General features: G+C 31.2%; 2 protein-coding genes across 2 annotated transcripts in view; both read right to left on the bottom strand.

The window, feature by feature from the left end:
• Nucleotides 1-17893, bottom strand: part of LOC148281035 (uncharacterized) — a 585537-nt gene that overhangs the window by 27219 nt on the left and 540425 nt on the right. The window contains exon 21 of the mRNA XM_088227431.1: nucleotides 1776-1819. Coding sequence (XP_088083557.1) covers nucleotides 1776-1819 — 44 coding nt within the window. The remainder of the gene's footprint in view (nucleotides 1-1775; nucleotides 1820-17893) is intronic.
• Nucleotides 9473-17017, bottom strand: LOC148281036 (uncharacterized). Its single transcript, XM_088227430.1, has one exon. The coding sequence runs from the start codon at nucleotides 16478-16480 to the stop codon at nucleotides 11330-11332; it is 5151 nt and encodes a 1716-aa protein (XP_088083556.1). The 5' UTR covers nucleotides 16481-17017; the 3' UTR covers nucleotides 9473-11329.

Genomic DNA, 17893 nt, shown 5'->3' with positions numbered 1-17893 from the left:
TAATCTTACTTTGTCCAAAATTGAATGATATTCGTTTAACATTATTTAGTCCGCTTATTATTTACAGTCCTAGCTCCTACAAGAAACAATTTATCAAAAAGAAAAGCAACAGATTCTTGCCAACGGTGAATCTATAGTGTCTAAAAAATCACTGCTCTAGCGAGAATACGTTTGTATCAAGAAAAGTCAGACCGTGTTTCCTGTTAATATTGTGAAAAATACAACTATCAACAAATCAAGCCCAATTTTTAAAAATAATATTTTTATGTAGCGTATTATCAGCGCGACGATTTTTAATGTTTTGTAATTTTAAAATTTCTCTCCGTTTGACGTCATAATTTCTCTACGATGAGTTCGGCTGATTAGTGAATTGGCTTCCCGTAAACCGGAAACCTATCATAACAGTATATCATTGGATATTCGGAAGAATTAGTAATTTACATCGTTCGTAGTTTATTTTTATTATTTTTTAAAATTATTTTTTCAATACATTTTCAAGATTCTTCGCCGTACAATTAAATGCTTTTATTTTTACTTTTTGATTTCCCGTCACAATCAACTTTTTAATTGATTTTGTTTTCAGAATGAAATTAATAAAGATTAAAATCCCCTTTTTACAGGTTTCTAGGTAGGTGTATTTTTCCCAAAAAATATTTCACGCGTTCTTGTATTTATTTAAGTGCAACGAGGCCATAGAGAGAAAATGCAAATAACGTTCCAAAAAGTTTTTTGATTTAATGTTTCAGAGCTGAATTGAGTTGCCTCAGGACTTAATTCTTCAGATTTGCTACTCTACACTGTTTACGGGGTCAACTACGCTTTTATTGTTTCTCGAAATTCATTAAAATGGTAATAAAATAAATTTTGCTTTATTCTTGAAGTTAAATTAAAATTTAATGAATGCAATAAACGACTTTGTTGTAGCGAAAACTTTTGCACCTAACGTATTTCTTTTATTTTTTAAATGAGTTTAAAAACCGTTAAAAAATTAAGATCAGAAAATACGGAATTCATACCTTCATCATGATGGTACAGTAGAAGATATATTCTCCCGAGCGATTACGAAGGCACAATATCGATATAATGTTACAACAAATCCCTGTTTTTATGAAATTTATTTTTTACAATTAATTACTTATTTATTTACATATTTTTACTTGGCGAAGCACTACTTATGCGCATGCTAAGAAACCGCCTCGGGTGCCAAACGCCTCACTACGAGGTAGACTTCTCTTGACTATATTTCCTTTTTTAGGATTGTTAATTGAGAGTAGTTTTCGAGTCAAAAACACTCGTCCAGGATTTTTCAGACCCAAAAGTGTATTCTTCATCCGCCTGGATACATATAATAATGTCTTTAAATTATGTACGTATCGATTAAGTTGCGCTCATACTTCAATATTTTTATTGTCAAATCGATTTCTAAAATGTTAATAACTATATTTTAGGGCATCACGTGGTACTATGTTCAGCAAGTTTTTTTCCGTAAAAATGTGTTTTGGATGATAAATTAATCATTGGAATATTTTGAGTAAGTCCAAAGGTTTGTAGATACAGCTGGGTTTTCCTGTCTAGGGAGTTATTGAGATTGAAATTTGTTGCAACTGTGAGCGAAAGCATTTTTGAGTAGAGAATAACTGATCATAACCCCTGCAAATACCTATATATTTATATTATCTTCTCAATATTTTTTTTCCTCTATGTTGCAATAAATTTAAATTGTATCATTTAATTTGTTCGTAAAAAATATAGAAATTGATCAAAAATAAGCTCACCCATTAGCTCTTCCACCAGAGTCTCCAGCGCCACCGGCTCCATTCTTAAAAAAAAAATAAAAAAGTAAAATTAATTAACAGGGAAAAACAATAATAATAAAAAAAAAACGTTTCAATCATTGCGAGAAGTTGCCCCCTTGTCTTATTATTATCAATGAATTTTCAGTATAAGAAACTGAATAAAAATCACATTATATTTTTCGTAATATTACATTAAAATCAATGTAATATTTGGTGGTTTTAAACTTCTCGTCATGATAAATAAATTATAAAAGTAACATTGTAAAAATTTTCAAATAAACGTAAATATTTATTGTAACATGATTGCTTACAATTGACATCGTATTACACCTAAAGCACTAATTTAATTACATGAATTATATAACTATACATTAATAAACAGATAGCTATTAAAATTAAAGTACAAATGAATCACAAAGCGTTTCGATGCTTAGAGCCTTCACATGTTTCTATTTTTCTATTTTATGTATGAAAACAACAAAAACCATTTTTTTATATAATATCAGTAATATACAGAAATGATCTACATTATAATGAATCAAACAGAAAATGTAAAAGGCAAACCCACATTTAATAATTTTTTGTATAGGGTGTTAATTAATTAATATATTTAAATATATGTATATATTTTTAAACTTTATCGTGAAATACTAATAATTACGTACAAAAATTGGTATTCAATATTTGATTTTACATATATGTATTTCGATGGTCTATAAGAAAAGAAATGTAAGTGTTAATAGTTTTTTTCAGTTACGATATTATTCTGCGGTAATTATTTTATTGTCTTCTATTATCCGCAACGCATTATTATTTAGTTTATATTCATTTTCATTTGAAAACAAACGGCTTTCACACATTAGATATATAAGGAGTATTAAACTGGCAATACACCTTTAACGTGACACGCCATTAAAATAAAATAAAAAAAGATTAAAAAAACACTACGAAAAATTGCTGAACTATAATAATAAGTAATTAATATGTTTGTTGAGTTTATGCTCAGCATGTTTGCCAAGCACAATATTTCAGTAAAAATGTGTTTTTACATTACAATATCTCATAGTCCCTGGACTTGCATCTGTAGCATAATTATGATCATCTTACCTTCACTTTCAAATAAATTAATAATATTAATTTTATATTTCAAGCACTTACTTTGTGGTTATTCGTTATAATAATATAAATAAAAACTACTTTGTTTTAAACCGTTTTGTTGTTGAAATTGTTTTTATTTTTTCTATTAAATGAACAATACTTTTCTTGGAGACCATCGACTTAAAAAATCTAGTATTTTTGCTTTACCTACAATTGATTTTTTTCTTTAAATGTTATCTGAAATTGCTAAGTAATCAAAATGATACTCAAGTATAAAAAAATAATTAAACTATTCAATATTGTGAAATGAAGCGTGTTTTCATAATAGAAATGCTAGGTTTAGCAAATTACCATCTTATTGTTTGATTCATATAAATGTAAACCATTTTATAAACATTCTTATCTGCAGATAAAAGTAAGTAAATTCATCAATAGTAACAAGAACTGAGAACTTAAATTAGATAAAAACATAAAATATTTTAATAAATATTTTCATGTATAAAAATACAAATTTACGTAAAAAAAGAAAGGGAAATGTTATAAATAATTAGTCAACACATTTTAATCTTTTGTTGCGTAAAGAATATTAGGTTGTCACAAATTACTAATAATGAGTTTCTTTTTTCATGAAAAAGAAGAATGAAAATAGCTTAATGTGTATATTTCATAAGTTGTATTTATTAAATCATGGCCAATTATGAATACTTTAATATCAGAGAAGGAATATTTAAGAACATTAGTCATTTTTAAGAACATGGTTATTATTTTTTCTAGTACTATGTTAACAGTTTGCCAATATAAGCAGTTATAATAATATATGCAGATTATAAAATCAATAATTTATGAATTATTAAGAATATTAATTAAAACCTGTGAAGCACAAATATATCAAAGTTCAAACTACTAAGCAAGTATGACAAAATTCCTTTTTGAACTTTTAATGAACTCGCAAGTCTCATTACATAATTAGTTATGTAGAGATCTAACAGTAAGATGTTAGAATTATGTAGGTTTGTTTTGCCTCGATGTATTTCATCACATACAATACAAACATTAACGGAACACAGAATGTACGTTTTACTTAATAGAATCGATGAAGGACTTTCAAAGGAAAATAATCGAAGAATAAAAAAACATTTGAGTTTAAGTAACAGGCAAATTTCCAGGTCTAGGGCGTAGTCTGATAAGGCACAAAATAGTGAAAATGAGATTTAAATGCCACTTGACTAGATTTGATGAATCTTTCTATGTAAGTAAGAGATGAAGTCGGGAGGTTACTCTTCTTAAGAGGAAACGCGGTCTGACTTTTTTTTTTTATTAAAAGAAGAAATATTTGAGTTCCCATAATGAACCCAAATATTCCATTTTTAGAGCCATTTTCAACGAGTTGTAAATAACTCACTATTAGAAAATGGGAATCGAGTTGGGGTAGAGTGAGATTCGAACCACCGATCTTTGCTCCGTGAGTCCGAGACACTAGCCACAGGACCACAACCCGATTACAATAACAATATTTTCGTCATATTAACGTGTTCCCGTATTTCCCCCCTGGATAATGGCACTAGAGCAGTGTTTTTTTACGAGCTATAGATACTTACCATTAGCGTGTCGTTATTATAGAAACTAGGCCCATCCAAAACCCCTTAAAAGCAGCTAGTATTATTTGGCGTCTTTGAATGTATGATATACAAATGTGATAACTATTTTTGGAAATCACAAAAGGAACGGACACCAAAAATTACGTTTTGTAACTCTATCTAGAAAAAAAACAACCAATTCCTTTTTTTAAAAAAATATGGATTAAGTTAGCAAATCTGTTCAGCTTAGGGGTACGGAAAACGGGTCAACGAAACCTTGATTTTTTCGATTTTGCCTATATGGCGGCCTCCGTGGTGTTATACTTAAGACGCTTGTTTCACACATGGAAGGTTCCATTTTTCCTTCACAGATTTTCCTCTAGCATTATGCTGATTTTAGGCTTCTTAGCCTGTTATTGTGCAAAAAAAGATCATAAATATCTGTGAGTCTTTAAAACTTCAAATTTAGAACAGTTTTTGAAAAATATTATTTATTTTTCAAGCATTCAAATCTTGAATCTTATTGTTCCGCTGTAACCTTTCGTTAGCCAGCGAACCCTGTAAGCTGTTTTAATATTGATAAAAACATTTAGAGTTATATGAATAAATTCTATGAATGTGATGATAATTTCAACAATCTTCAGTCAATCACAAACCAATGAAAATAATAATTTCATTACATAGAGCATAAAAAAATAACAACAAAAGTTATTATTTTTAAGAACTTAAAACATTTCTATAAACTTGAAAAAAATAGTAATCAAAATTTTTCTCAAATGTCAATACTTTTTTTTCTTTAAAATGAAAATAACGAAATGTCTGAATAGACGTTTCCTGAAAATACCGGCTTGAAGGTTATACTTATATATCTGTTGTATCAACAATCTCACAAAAAATATAATTTCTTTGCTTGAGCGGTATTGAAAAAAGACAACATTTTAAATTAAATATATAATGTAAGTCTACCTCCATATTGATCCAAGCACCGTAATAAATGTGTATTACGAAATAATAAGTCCCATCGATATTATTTTGAACCAAACAAGTTCCTTCATGAGTATGTATGTGAGGAAGTTACATCTGATTGAAATTTTTCACTTTTCAAAATTATATACAAAAATACTAAAATTAACTATCTTGTAATCGAAAATTCAGAAATAAAATATGTTGAAACACTAATATTATATGCAAAAATAGACTGCTATTAAATTAAAAATACAGGTAATAATTGGCATATGAAATTAAATGTTTTTATGCTATTTTGAAGGTTAATTTAAAATAAAATTACGGAAATTATTGTCGAAATTGTAAAACGTTTTTGATTATATCATATGAATTCATCGAATAGAGTAAATCCTGGTCAAATAAAATATAAATATTTTAAAAAAACCATTGGTCTTAGTAATCAAAAAACCATTAGATTGTCACTTAATGTTGTTTTTATTTCCAGATAATTTTGCACAAGTAGTAAAAAGTGCATTTTTCTTAACGTGATTAACAACGACAGTAAGACTTGAATGCAAATATTATAATAACCCGCATAAAAATAACTTGCCAATGTGTAGAAAAACGATTGTTAATTTTGCTCGACTAGGTATAATTTAAAGTTTTTTTTATGTAATGTTTAGATACAGATACTATTATAATCATTATCGAAAAAAAAGTATTAGTTTTAGTTAGTAATACATATTAAAATAAGAAAAAAAGTCGTGTTTACTGAATAATAATAAGTGATAAATTTATTTGAGGTTCAAAAAAAGAACTTAAGTGGATTTTAACCAGGTTATATAATATTATGACAGTAAATTACAAAATACCGTTTCATAAAATTAAAGCCACGTTTCATAGTGTTGTTCAACTGCGTAATATACAATTTTAATTTATTTTTCTTATTAGGGGTTGAGTATTTTTATCTATTGAATAGGAACATATTTATCTACAAACTACAGTAATAATGTGAATAATCATAATACACAATACAATTAAAGTACAACATTGTTTATATTTAACAATAAAGGGGAGTACAAAGATTGACGTTATAGTAATCAGAAGCTCAGTTAGTAATTATTTTTTTATTAATTTGAAAATTTTATTAAGTAGAAATATTGTATATTTTTATAAACTTACAAAGTACAAAATGTAATCAAAGATAGAATTACGAACTATAGGTTAATCAGAGCTTGAATATTAATTTATGTTTATGTACAGACTCGAGTGGATCAAACATATAAGATACTTGAATTAATAACGTACTTATGATTAATGTAATATCAAATAACAAAACGGTATATGATGAAATACTGTTAAACTTACTTCAGTCATAGATTAAGGATAGTTTAGATAATATGAAGAAAATGTTTTTTTCTGAGTAATCTAATTTAAGAATGTAATAGAAACAATACTAAAAACTAGGCACACACTATGGGAAATATTGAAGTCAGACAATAAAATACTTTACAAGAACATGTATAAAAAAGGTACCTGCCTAGGAATGGAAAATGTGATCATTATCTTATCTGCGTCAAGTGTAATAAAGTTAGCACTCCAATCGCAGTATATATAGATCATTTTTGCTATATGGAAGGTAAGGTGTCTTACGTTTTACGCTTCAGTCTTACGCTTCGGGTACCAGGCCAGTGAAAAAAAAATTGCAATGTTAAACCACTATCAAAACAAATGTTCCACGTCGATCCTGTTAGGAGTCGAACCCCGGACTTCGAGGCGGACTAATACTCACTTGATTTCGTTTTTTAAGATTTTTGCATATTTGATTTGATTTGATTTATTTTTGCACGCAACAGGCCAGGAGGCCCAATTGCAGTAGTGAATTACATAAAAAAACACCCAGGATTGAGAAAAATCACATTGTAATTTTTTTGTGTTCTCACCGGGATCGAACCCGGAACCTTCCGGAGTCAAGCGTCTTGACCACTACACTACGGAGGCCGCCGACTAGCTATTTTGTCCTGGGTTCTGGATTAATTTCACATACAAAACCGCATTCTTCATCCGCCTGAAGATGGAATGAAAAATAACATAAGGTAAAACCAAAGTTATTTTTTAGTGAGAATTGAACATCAGACCTTTAAAATAACAATGCAACCACGGGATTACAACACGGTTATAATAGTGGTTAGAACTTTAAGACACGATAAGATGACGTCTTGGGTTTTAGGGTTGGGTTCCCGTCAGAAATATTTGAGCGTGTGTTTTCTTGATGTTATTTCATAGCTTCTGAAGTATGCGCACACAAGGCTCTTACATGACAGGTATAATATTAAATTTTAAGCGTTTCATGGTATGGCAAGTAAATATGTAATTACTTACCAAATATACAACAGTTAACTAATTATTTTTTAAAACGTGTCGAACGATGCTTTTTATGGTAGAAACACATACGTAAATATAAAATACTGCATTGAAGTAGGTAGGTACAAAATTAAATGTGTATAAAAAATTGTAACAGTTTTTGACAAAATAATGATTGATTGTTGTAAAGAAGTAATAAACAATACATGTCTTACCATAATTTGTGCCTAGTTTTATAAGCAATAACATATTATTCAAACAGTATGAATTGTTGTAATCATCATTTTTGTAATTAATAATTTTGAGGTAACAGAAGAAAATTAATCGTGAAATTGAATATTGACATTGAAAATCAATACTACCGTAAAATATTTTGGTTGGTGAAGTGGTTTAAGTGGTATTTTTTATATTGTTTCGGAAAAATAATTTACTCAATTAATAAAAAGTATTATTGATGGAGGTTTTATTTACTTTGAATTTATAAATTAGTTAACGAGTTTTTTTAAATAAGTAACCCAAATGTATTTTTTTACTGCTAGTAACTGGGATAATAAAAACCATAATTAAGTTGTTATTAAACCGGGTTCGAACCACAGATTTCTGTTATAAATGGATTAATTCATTTTTAATAACTTTAAGCCATACAATACACAAAATTAATAGATTCTGTTACTTCAAAATTGTTTTTTAAAAATAAATGATAAATTATAAAATCAAAAGCAATCATTGTTATAATTCTTATAAAGAAACCAATTTTATTGCATTTGTACCATCTACACAAAAAACATAATTACAATTTAAATTTTGGAAATAACAAGCTTATCTCTTCAAAATTTTAATTAATTTGATAAAATAAATATAATGATTGTTAACAAAACCCTTGTTATTCTTGAGTTAATAGAGATTTTTATCAAAATTTTGATACGAATACCATTTAAAATTAACATATTTTATAGTGTACTTTGAAATAAAGCTTAAAACTGTTTTTAATAATGTTTATAATTAAAATATAAACTAAAATTACACATTTTTAATACATAATGAAAGTTTTGCATCTTTCGTGGTAACTAGGGCTAATATTGACATCTTAACTGTGCAACACTTTCTAATCATTTTAACTTAGCGGTGCATAGTACACTTTTCAAGCACGCTATCTTTTTCAATAAACACCTCCAGCTCGTTTACATTTGTGTATAATACTGCAGATCTAACGTGTTAACTTTTAACATGCTAAACATTATTCTAATACATAATTCATTACCCTTTTGAGGTTTACATGAAACAATAAATTTTGTGGTGGCTTCTGTGATTTAATGTATGTCAGGTCTTGAAAACATTAAGCTGATTTAATATTCAAATTTTAATTAAGAAAAACCTACGAATCAGGAAACTTAACTTATTTATGGAGTTGTAAAATATGCAATGCATATAATTATTTAGAAATAAAAAGTAAACATTTAAAAATACTGATTTGCTCATACACTATTTGATTGGCTGCAGAAAACGTTTAACGGCCTTACTGATACTGATTTCTGGGTCATTATATTGTGTGTGAGTTAGACTTCTTGCCAAAATTTTATTAGCTTGGATGATAAATGTTGCAATGCTGTTCGTTTTTTTTCCAAAGTGTTAATTTAAAAAAATTACCCGGCGAAAAGAAGAAGGTTTAAATCCTTAAAAATGTGATTTTTTTTTGAACATGTACCGTCGAAGTGAACGTGAAATTTTATACAAATATTACTTATTAAAACTCGTTAGAAGATATGATTTTCAATACACTGTTTGGTGAAATTTAAATATAATTCCTCTTTTCGCTCTCTGACTCAAATTCTGTTTCACGATGCAAAAGGTTTCATAAATACAAACGCCTTTGGAAACTGGCGACGATTTGGTTGAGTAAAATATATTTTCTGTTTCTTGAATGCTTTAAACGTCTTGCATTTGAGAAATCTAAACGAAAAAGGGAATATTCTGGAATGTGAAATGAAAACAACATAAGACCTAGCTGCAACCCGAAATATATGCTAGTTGAATATGAAACACTGATATAAGCGATACTGAAATGCAATATATAGTGAACGTGTTGTGAAAAATGGATGCAATAAATTGGACAGAAAATACAATGTGGATATTTATATTGGATAGCCGTACTCATATTAAATTCGATATTCATGAATACACACGTCTTCTACAAGCCAACGCAAGTAATGATGGTGTAATAACATAAATATTGCGGTAGTTTGAAAGAAAAATAATAAAAAAACAAAGGCGAAGGTTCAGATATAAATGATTTCATTTTTCATATAGAAATGATATTATTTATTACTAAATCTAGATCATTAGGCATCGAAACTTATTATTGTATCTTTGATAATTACAGTATGTATATTGGAAACAATCAGGCAGACAATATTATGACATTTGACAATGATTTTTCATGATTAACAGAGTACACATTTATAATATTTTTACAAAGTTGTCAATAAGCGACCAACATCAAATTTATCGTAAAACTAGCACGTACTAGACATACTAAAATTGGTATTTTAAAAATTGTGTGTATAAAAATTGAGGCGATAAGGTAATATAATTCTCAAAGGGGTTTTTATTATTTAAATTTTCCTCAATAATGCAGATTATTGTGTCTGTTTGAACAACACCATATTTTCATAAAAGCACCACTATTTCTAAAGCTACAACATGAACTTTTCTACCATTTTTACACTAATTTATTGTTTTTTCAATAGTTTAATTTCTAACACCTTTACAAAGAAAAACAGACAATGCTTTATAAATTTAACGTTCCACGGATTGAAATTCCGGAAATCCCTTATTTAAATGCAATAATCTCCACCAATAAAGCATTAATAGTGGTGATGAATATAAAATTGTTTTTTTTTACGCCTAAAATACTGGAAAGTTATTTAAAACAGTTACATTGTATACACGTAAAAACTTATTACATAGAAAAATGAAACATTATTATGGTCTGTATGTAGTATAACCATATTGATCGAAATTCCTTGGCTGTACAAAAAAGATCATGTATATTAAACATTTTTAAATCTCAGGTAATTATGAAGTCCCTTATAGGATATCTCTTATAATATCAGTATATTAATATCATATATGTCAATCTACAACTGTAAATATTGATTTAATGTTACTTTAATGAAAGCTTAATGAGTGATATGCAAAATTCATGATTTGAACTAAGATTGATTGGTTATATCTCTGGAAGCTATGAATGGATGGATTTTTGTGATATATTAATGCATCTATAGATAGGAAACATCCGATGTCTGTAAATTTTGTAGCTTTGAAAAGATGCAATAGGATATGATTAAAATAAGATACGTAAATGTTTTGTTAAAATATTTGAAATAAAACATCGACACAATTTAACACGAATCATAGCCAATATTATGCATGGACGTGCGATAAATACTTTTATTGTATTTTGTAAGCGGACTAGTACATATTCGCACATCAAAGTCGATTTGCATATTTCAAAAATGATCTCACAAGAGACATCTACAAAGTAACAAATTAACTCTTAACTCTAATTTCGTAGAACTTTTGCATAAGATAGCTTACGCTAGTACTAACTTTATCTTTTTCTGTTGCAGCTGCCTGCGCTGTCTCTTGGTTGCTTTTTTCCTCTGCTTTCCGCTCCTTGAGAGTCTTGAGCAGCTTCCATTTGCTGCCCAATGGCCCATCTTTCTGGGCAGGAGGAGATGTTGGTTCGGGTTCTGCAACAGCAGGCTGTAAAACAACAGCCAGAACGGTCTCATCTTCAACTTCTTCTGCACTCTGTTCTTCAGGACTATCGGGACCTGATGTTTCACCAGATGATTGCTCCCCATCATCAGCTTTTTCATCTTCTTCAATGTCACTATCGGCTTGTTTATCAACTTCAACAATTTCTTCTTGTTCCTTAAGTTCATCCGCTTCTTTCCAAGTTTGATAATCTGTCACTCGAGCAAACTCAGCATATGCCGATTTGGGAGCAGTCAACGGGCTTTGGTTTCTATTATTTCGTCGTTTGGCGGCAGCAACAGTTTCTTTTTGAATATCATCTGCTGATAAAACGCCTTCAATAGGTTTTCTTTTAATAGTGAGTTCTCTTAAAACATAGGACATCTTTTCTTTTACATCCTCTCCGGGTTCAAAAGGACTTGAATCTTTTTCAAATTCTGGTTCTTCAGTTAATGGTTCATTTCTTTCGAGATCCATTTGAGATTGCCTTTCCATTTCTTCTAGTTTTCGTAATTCGTAACAATACCATTCATCTTCTGAGTCTATACTATCTTCCGTACTTTGTCTTCTTGATGATACTCTAGATCCACTTCTCCATGAGTGAGTACTTCTATTATCGTCATCGTCGTGCCTTGAAAATGGAACGTCTAGACTTTGTTGGTGTCTGGGCATAAATCTGTTTGAATGACTTCTGATACTGTGCGCAGATGGACTTCCTTCCGGTATTGGTGTGGATTCTTCGACTGATAATGATCGAATAATTTCTGGAGGTTTAATAATTTTTTCGGATTTAGTTTCAAATTCATTTTGAGGTTCTTTGATGGTTTCTTCAGTTTCATCAAATGTTGCTAAATCTTCCGATTTTTGAGGGGTTTCGTCAGGACATATTTGGTCATCTGAAATCGAAGAAGACTGTCGAAGACGATATTTTCCTAAGGCTCTTGAAACTGCAAACTCCATAGAACCTCCACTCATTCCATAGGATCTGCTTTCGCCACCAGATTCATCCGAGCCATCTCGTCGTTTAACATCCCCTATCGTAGCAAAAATAGAAGAGGATCCACTTTGACTACCAGAGCTTTTGTTTCCTTCTTCTTCACCTGGTGCATTGTCCGACAAGTCCGTTTCAGGTTCTGTTTTGTGACCATCAGATAATTGATCTCTGTCTTTTGAGTGTCTTTTTTTTATTTGTGCAAAAACCGGTTGTGGAGGTGATGGTTCACTATAGTTTGACAAAGTTTCTTCGTGTCGGTGTGGAGATTCTCGGTTCTTGGGTTTATCTTTTTCTTGGACATCATTTGCTTGTGGCATCATTTCAAATTGCGGTTGAGATAAGTTTTGAGATTGATTATTTATTATTTGCTGACTTTGTTGTTGAAGCTGCAACTGCATTATTTTTTGTTGTTGATCCATTTTTTCTTGTTGACTAAGCCTTCTTTGTTTTTTGCTAGATGCTATTCTTGCAAACATGTTGTTATCTAGCGGAGTGTCAGAAAAAACACTATCACTGTCTTCTGATTGAGCGCTAGATCTACCACCTGACCATTCATTTTCAGAAGTTTCTGGGTCAGATAACGATTGATGACTGCTGTGAGTTTTTCTTTTAGCTTTTTGAAGTATTCCTGACATTGTTGCTACAAGAGGGTATTTTTTCTTTTTCCTTGGTAAAGGTCCTGTGCCTCTTTCTTTTGGGGTTGGTTTTGGTGCTTTTTGAACATCTACATCATCTCTATCTACCCCTGAAGGCAATGATAAGGACCTGTTTCTTTTTGGCAAGTGTAAATCAGGTAGCCAACTGCTAACCGAGCTCATGGCGGATTTAAGTGACCCTCTTTTAGGTTTTTTCACTATTTTTTCTTGTGTTTTTGCAGTTTTTAAGTCAGAAGATATTGAAAGATATCCCGAGTGGGAAACTAAAAGACTGCTTGTATCATAATACTGATCACCCGATGGACGCATGGCTTGTTGTTGGTCGTACATATTTTTGTTTCTAAAATCTTGTTCACCCTGTTGATAATCTCTTTGAGGCCAATCTCTTTGATTTTGTTGATCTAGTCTATTTTCATCCGGATTTTGAAACATTTGTGCATTTTGATATATTGGTTGATTATTATTTTGTTGTTCGAATTCTCTCTGCTGGTGTCTAAAATATTCTTGTTGTAATTGATTTTGATATTGTTTTGTAGCTTGCATATTTAAAGCCATTGTTTGTGATGTCATACTAGCAGTGGTATCCATAGAACTTGACGTAGAATCGTGTGGAAGCTGTGATCCGTCAGATGCTAACCATGCTGCTGGATCATTGTAATCTTTTCTTGGTAAATTAAAAGCAGCTGAATCGTATCGAACTGATGTAGGATAGTATGAAAGGGCATCTGTTATATTTCCTGAAGGAAACATAGTTCTATGCATGGCATTTCTATATCCTTCGTGGTTTGCTAAACCTTCACTTGGCATAGATCCTACCGAAACACCTCTCGTCAAAGGTTTTCGGTTGGCCAGAGCATAAGCTGACTGTTGTGTATGAAGAGTTGTTTGGGCTCTATAATTAGGTTCAGGAGGATACCTATGCGGTGAAATCTGTGGTACGTGCATAGGGTCATTATATGATTCAATGACATCAGGATAGTTAAGATGTTGAGAACCTGTCATATTTGATGAGCCAGAAGTATACACAGTTGTGAATGTTTGTTGACGATTGCTTCCTGCTACTGAATAAATTGCAGGTTGTTCGTTTCGATAATAATATTCATTAAAAACAGCAGGATTTTCTTGGTGTTCAGGTACTAAAAACGGATTATTGCACTCAACTGCACCTGTTGCATTAAGCTCAGACATATATTGTTCGTATGCTTCAAGTCCATTTTCAATTGGTTGAGGTGATTTAACCGTTGTAAATGCAGATGAATGGTGTCCACTACTCATAGCAGAGCTACTACGCTTTGAGTTATTTGGAAAGGAGTCGGTATCACTTTCAGTATACCTTTTAGGTTCTGAGTATACGGGTTGATTTTGAATATGACTTGGAGAGACTGTTCTATGGTATTGAATTTTATTATGTTCGGATATATGTGATGATGTTGGAGGTATTTTATTTGTTCTAGGTGAGCCTGGACTTTTTTCTAAGCTTGACCATCCACTCATGGATGACAATCCTGAATCAGACTTAGCTGCAACTATGTTGGCGGGATCTTTTTTAACGTGTCTTGGAGAAATTCTTGGAGATTTTGGAGATCTCGGACTAAGTCTACCATGATCACGTTGAGTGTTTAAAGTATTATGTTGAGAAGTTGCTGTTAAATACACCGGAGATGGTCCTCTATGAGGTCCGGGGACCATAGTGCTTTCTGGCATGAGAAAAATTTCACCGCCATCCATTGGAGCTGGTGGAGGTGGACTTGGAGATAGTGAATTTGAGTTTCTATTTTCAGTTAACTGCACATGTCTGCATGTTGATTCAATATATCCATCTTGACGAGTTCTCGTGCTGTGTATAGACAAAGTAGGTGATGCAGGTTTTTCAGATGATTTTATTAAATTATCGTTGGCAATGTTTGAAGATGAAAAGTTATTACTGTATAATTTATTAAATTCAGTATCTCCATAGGAATATGACGAAAGATCAAATTTCTCTCTTGACAGTGCTCCAGGAGATTTTGGAGGTTTGGAGTGGGAATCTACATTTGCAACAGCAGAGTTATATGCTAATCGTCCTGTAACAGTAGTATATGGTTCTGTTGTTGCAGATTTGTCAATTTGGTATTTATGCCTTGGCGACGTCACATTTGGAGATCTAAATCCACCTGCCATAGCATCCGCTACTTCTTTGTCAGTACTAATAGTACTGTCTGCAATTGAAAGGCGGGAGGAAGAACGGTTTGCGACAGGAGGTGGTGGTGGAATTGCAGCTGGTACACCATTTGCCGCAAGTAACATTAACTCTTCAATACCTCTAGGTCCACTACTAAAACTCCAATTTTCAGAATCGGCATATATTTGACGCAATTGTTCATCAATTATATTACCATCTTCTACTAACGTTCTTGAATCCACTTCTTTGTCGTCTCTCAGTTTTAGTTGTACATGTTGGGGACTAATCAGTCTACTTTTCAGTTCTTTGAGGTCTTGAGAATCTTTTTGCAATTTTGTTGTCAACCTATCTAATTCGTGTAATTTTTCTATTGCTATTTGGTCTATCGAGCTCAGTCTAGAGAGTTGAGCTAAATCTCTTTCACTGATACAAGGAGAGTTTCCGCGGTAGTCTTTATAATCCATCGCACTGAAAACTTCTTGTCGTTCATCTTCTAAAGCTTGTTCCATTAGTTCTCTGACTTCATCTTTTACTGCATTTGGATCTTCCATATCTTCTGGATCTTCCCAAATCATATCTAATTGTGAAGGTGGACGAGAAGGTTCATTACAAACCAAATCTTCACGATATGCGCGATTAAGACTGCGATAAAATGCTTCATCCGAATCAGGAACCACAAGTTGTAGTTCTGATGGATCAACATCTGCATCGATTAACATACGAGCTGCAATTCCCGTTGCATCAACACCTTCTTCTAAACCATCTTCTACAGTACCATTTCCTAATATTTCTCTTATAACTTCAAGTTGCCCAAGACGTGTAGCTGGCGTTCCTCTTTCGGCAGTATAAAAATCTAAAAGATGCGCTATAACTCCTTGTTGTTCACAAAGTAAACCTTCCAGGCGCTCTAATCTTTCCCACATTTTTATGTATTCTTGAGACAAGAGGTCCAAAGCTCGCCATGCGTATTTAAGCTCTGTTTCTAAGATATTAAGACGTGTACCAAGACGCTCCATGTAGTCGCTGATGATGTAATCCGACTGTCCTTCATAACTTGGTCCTCCCATTGCTCCTCCAGCTAAAGCAACTGCTCCAGCATCATCTCCCTCTAACATGCCTTGACCTTCCATTACATACCACGCATTTAGAACGTATCAACTTTAAACGAGAGAGTTCATTTTCGCTGTAAAAACAGAACAACTCGTTTGACGAGTAAGTTTTTCTAGTAAATTTGCCTATAGGTAATTTTCACTGATTCAAATAAATATTTCACTATAAGTTTTAAACTTTCATATTTTAACGATAATATATATATTGAATTTTAGATAACAATCGCTGATATGCTACCCGCTCGAGAGCCGTAGTACTAATAAATCAACTCATCTCGTTTGATATGATTTTCGTTGCACTCGTATTGAGAAACATCCAACAAACAGTGTATACGGAAAAGTAGGTGCGAGCGGGCGGCTCAAAGCGCCACTCGCCGCACACTTTACTTGACACATTTCAATCACATTTTTTTATTTTTCTTTATTTTATACTGTAACACTTCTTTATTAATCACTCCATTTCGACTCGCAAAATAAGTTCACTGAAACCATATTACGAGAATATTGTTTTTCAATTTCACATAACTTTGTTTAGAAACTCCGTGAGCTCATTGAAGGAACCTGCAACAAGGAATGAAAAATAATTAGAAGTTTGATCAATTTTTAATGATTTCAATCATACTTACCTTTCGTATTGTCTTTTTCAATTCAGCAACAAACTTTTGAAAACGCATTCAGAACAAAACGAAGAAGGCAATATCTACTCATATTTTTTCTTCTTAAAAACGAATTCGGATAAATTTCTACATATAAATGAAAAAATGAAAAGGATAATTCGATAATTTTTCGAATTCAGTAACAGCAAATTGTAAATGGCGATATGGTGTTGAGTTAAATCACTAAACCTGGCAATCCAAAGTAAAGTCACACAAACAAAGTCATGTGACCACCATGGACGGTGGTACTTCCCCAGGGCGACACAATTAAAATGTCTTCCACCTAAATAAACTAAATTATGCAATTTGGATCACAACAGTAAGATACACATAAAAAAATACTCTCATACGCAACTACCGGTTTAAGGAAAGAAATATTTTCACAAAGAAATACCTTTATTATTTTTAATAAGTTTGCAGGTTCTATTGAAATATTTTTAAGTAAATGTTAAATGTATTAAAACATAATTCTTCAAATCGTAGTTTATTTAACTCGAGAATTTCCTTAACAGAATAACTGAAATTAAATGTTCCTAAAAAGTTAATTCAAGATTTTCTGTCAGTAAAAATCGAAACGTTTGGAAAAATGACAATAATATTTTTTTGATAACGCAATTTTTTCAAAGAGCACTTTAATTTTTTATCTGTACACTGTATTTATTGACAGTTACAAAACAAAATCATTTCAATAAAAGCAAAAATAAACCAGTGTACTTGTTAAAAAAACGTTTGTTTAATTGATATTCGAATAACATAAACAGTACGTTATAAGAAAATT

The sequence above is a fragment of the Micrasema longulum genome, unplaced genomic scaffold, assembly GCF_059751315.1.
Source record: "Micrasema longulum isolate JH-2025_06_02 unplaced genomic scaffold, ASM5975131v1 h1tg000502l, whole genome shotgun sequence".
NCBI classification, from domain to species: Eukaryota; Metazoa; Arthropoda; class Insecta; order Trichoptera; family Brachycentridae; genus Micrasema; species Micrasema longulum.
The sequence above is the reverse complement of the archived record's forward strand: the minus strand, read 5'-3'. Positions and strand labels throughout refer to the sequence as shown.

What these genes read in the sequence shown, in the direction of transcription:
- LOC148281036 (XM_088227430.1), bottom strand. Translation starts at nt 16,480, where the DNA reads ATGGAAGGTCAAGGCATGTTAGAGGGAGATGATGCTGGAGCAGTTGCT.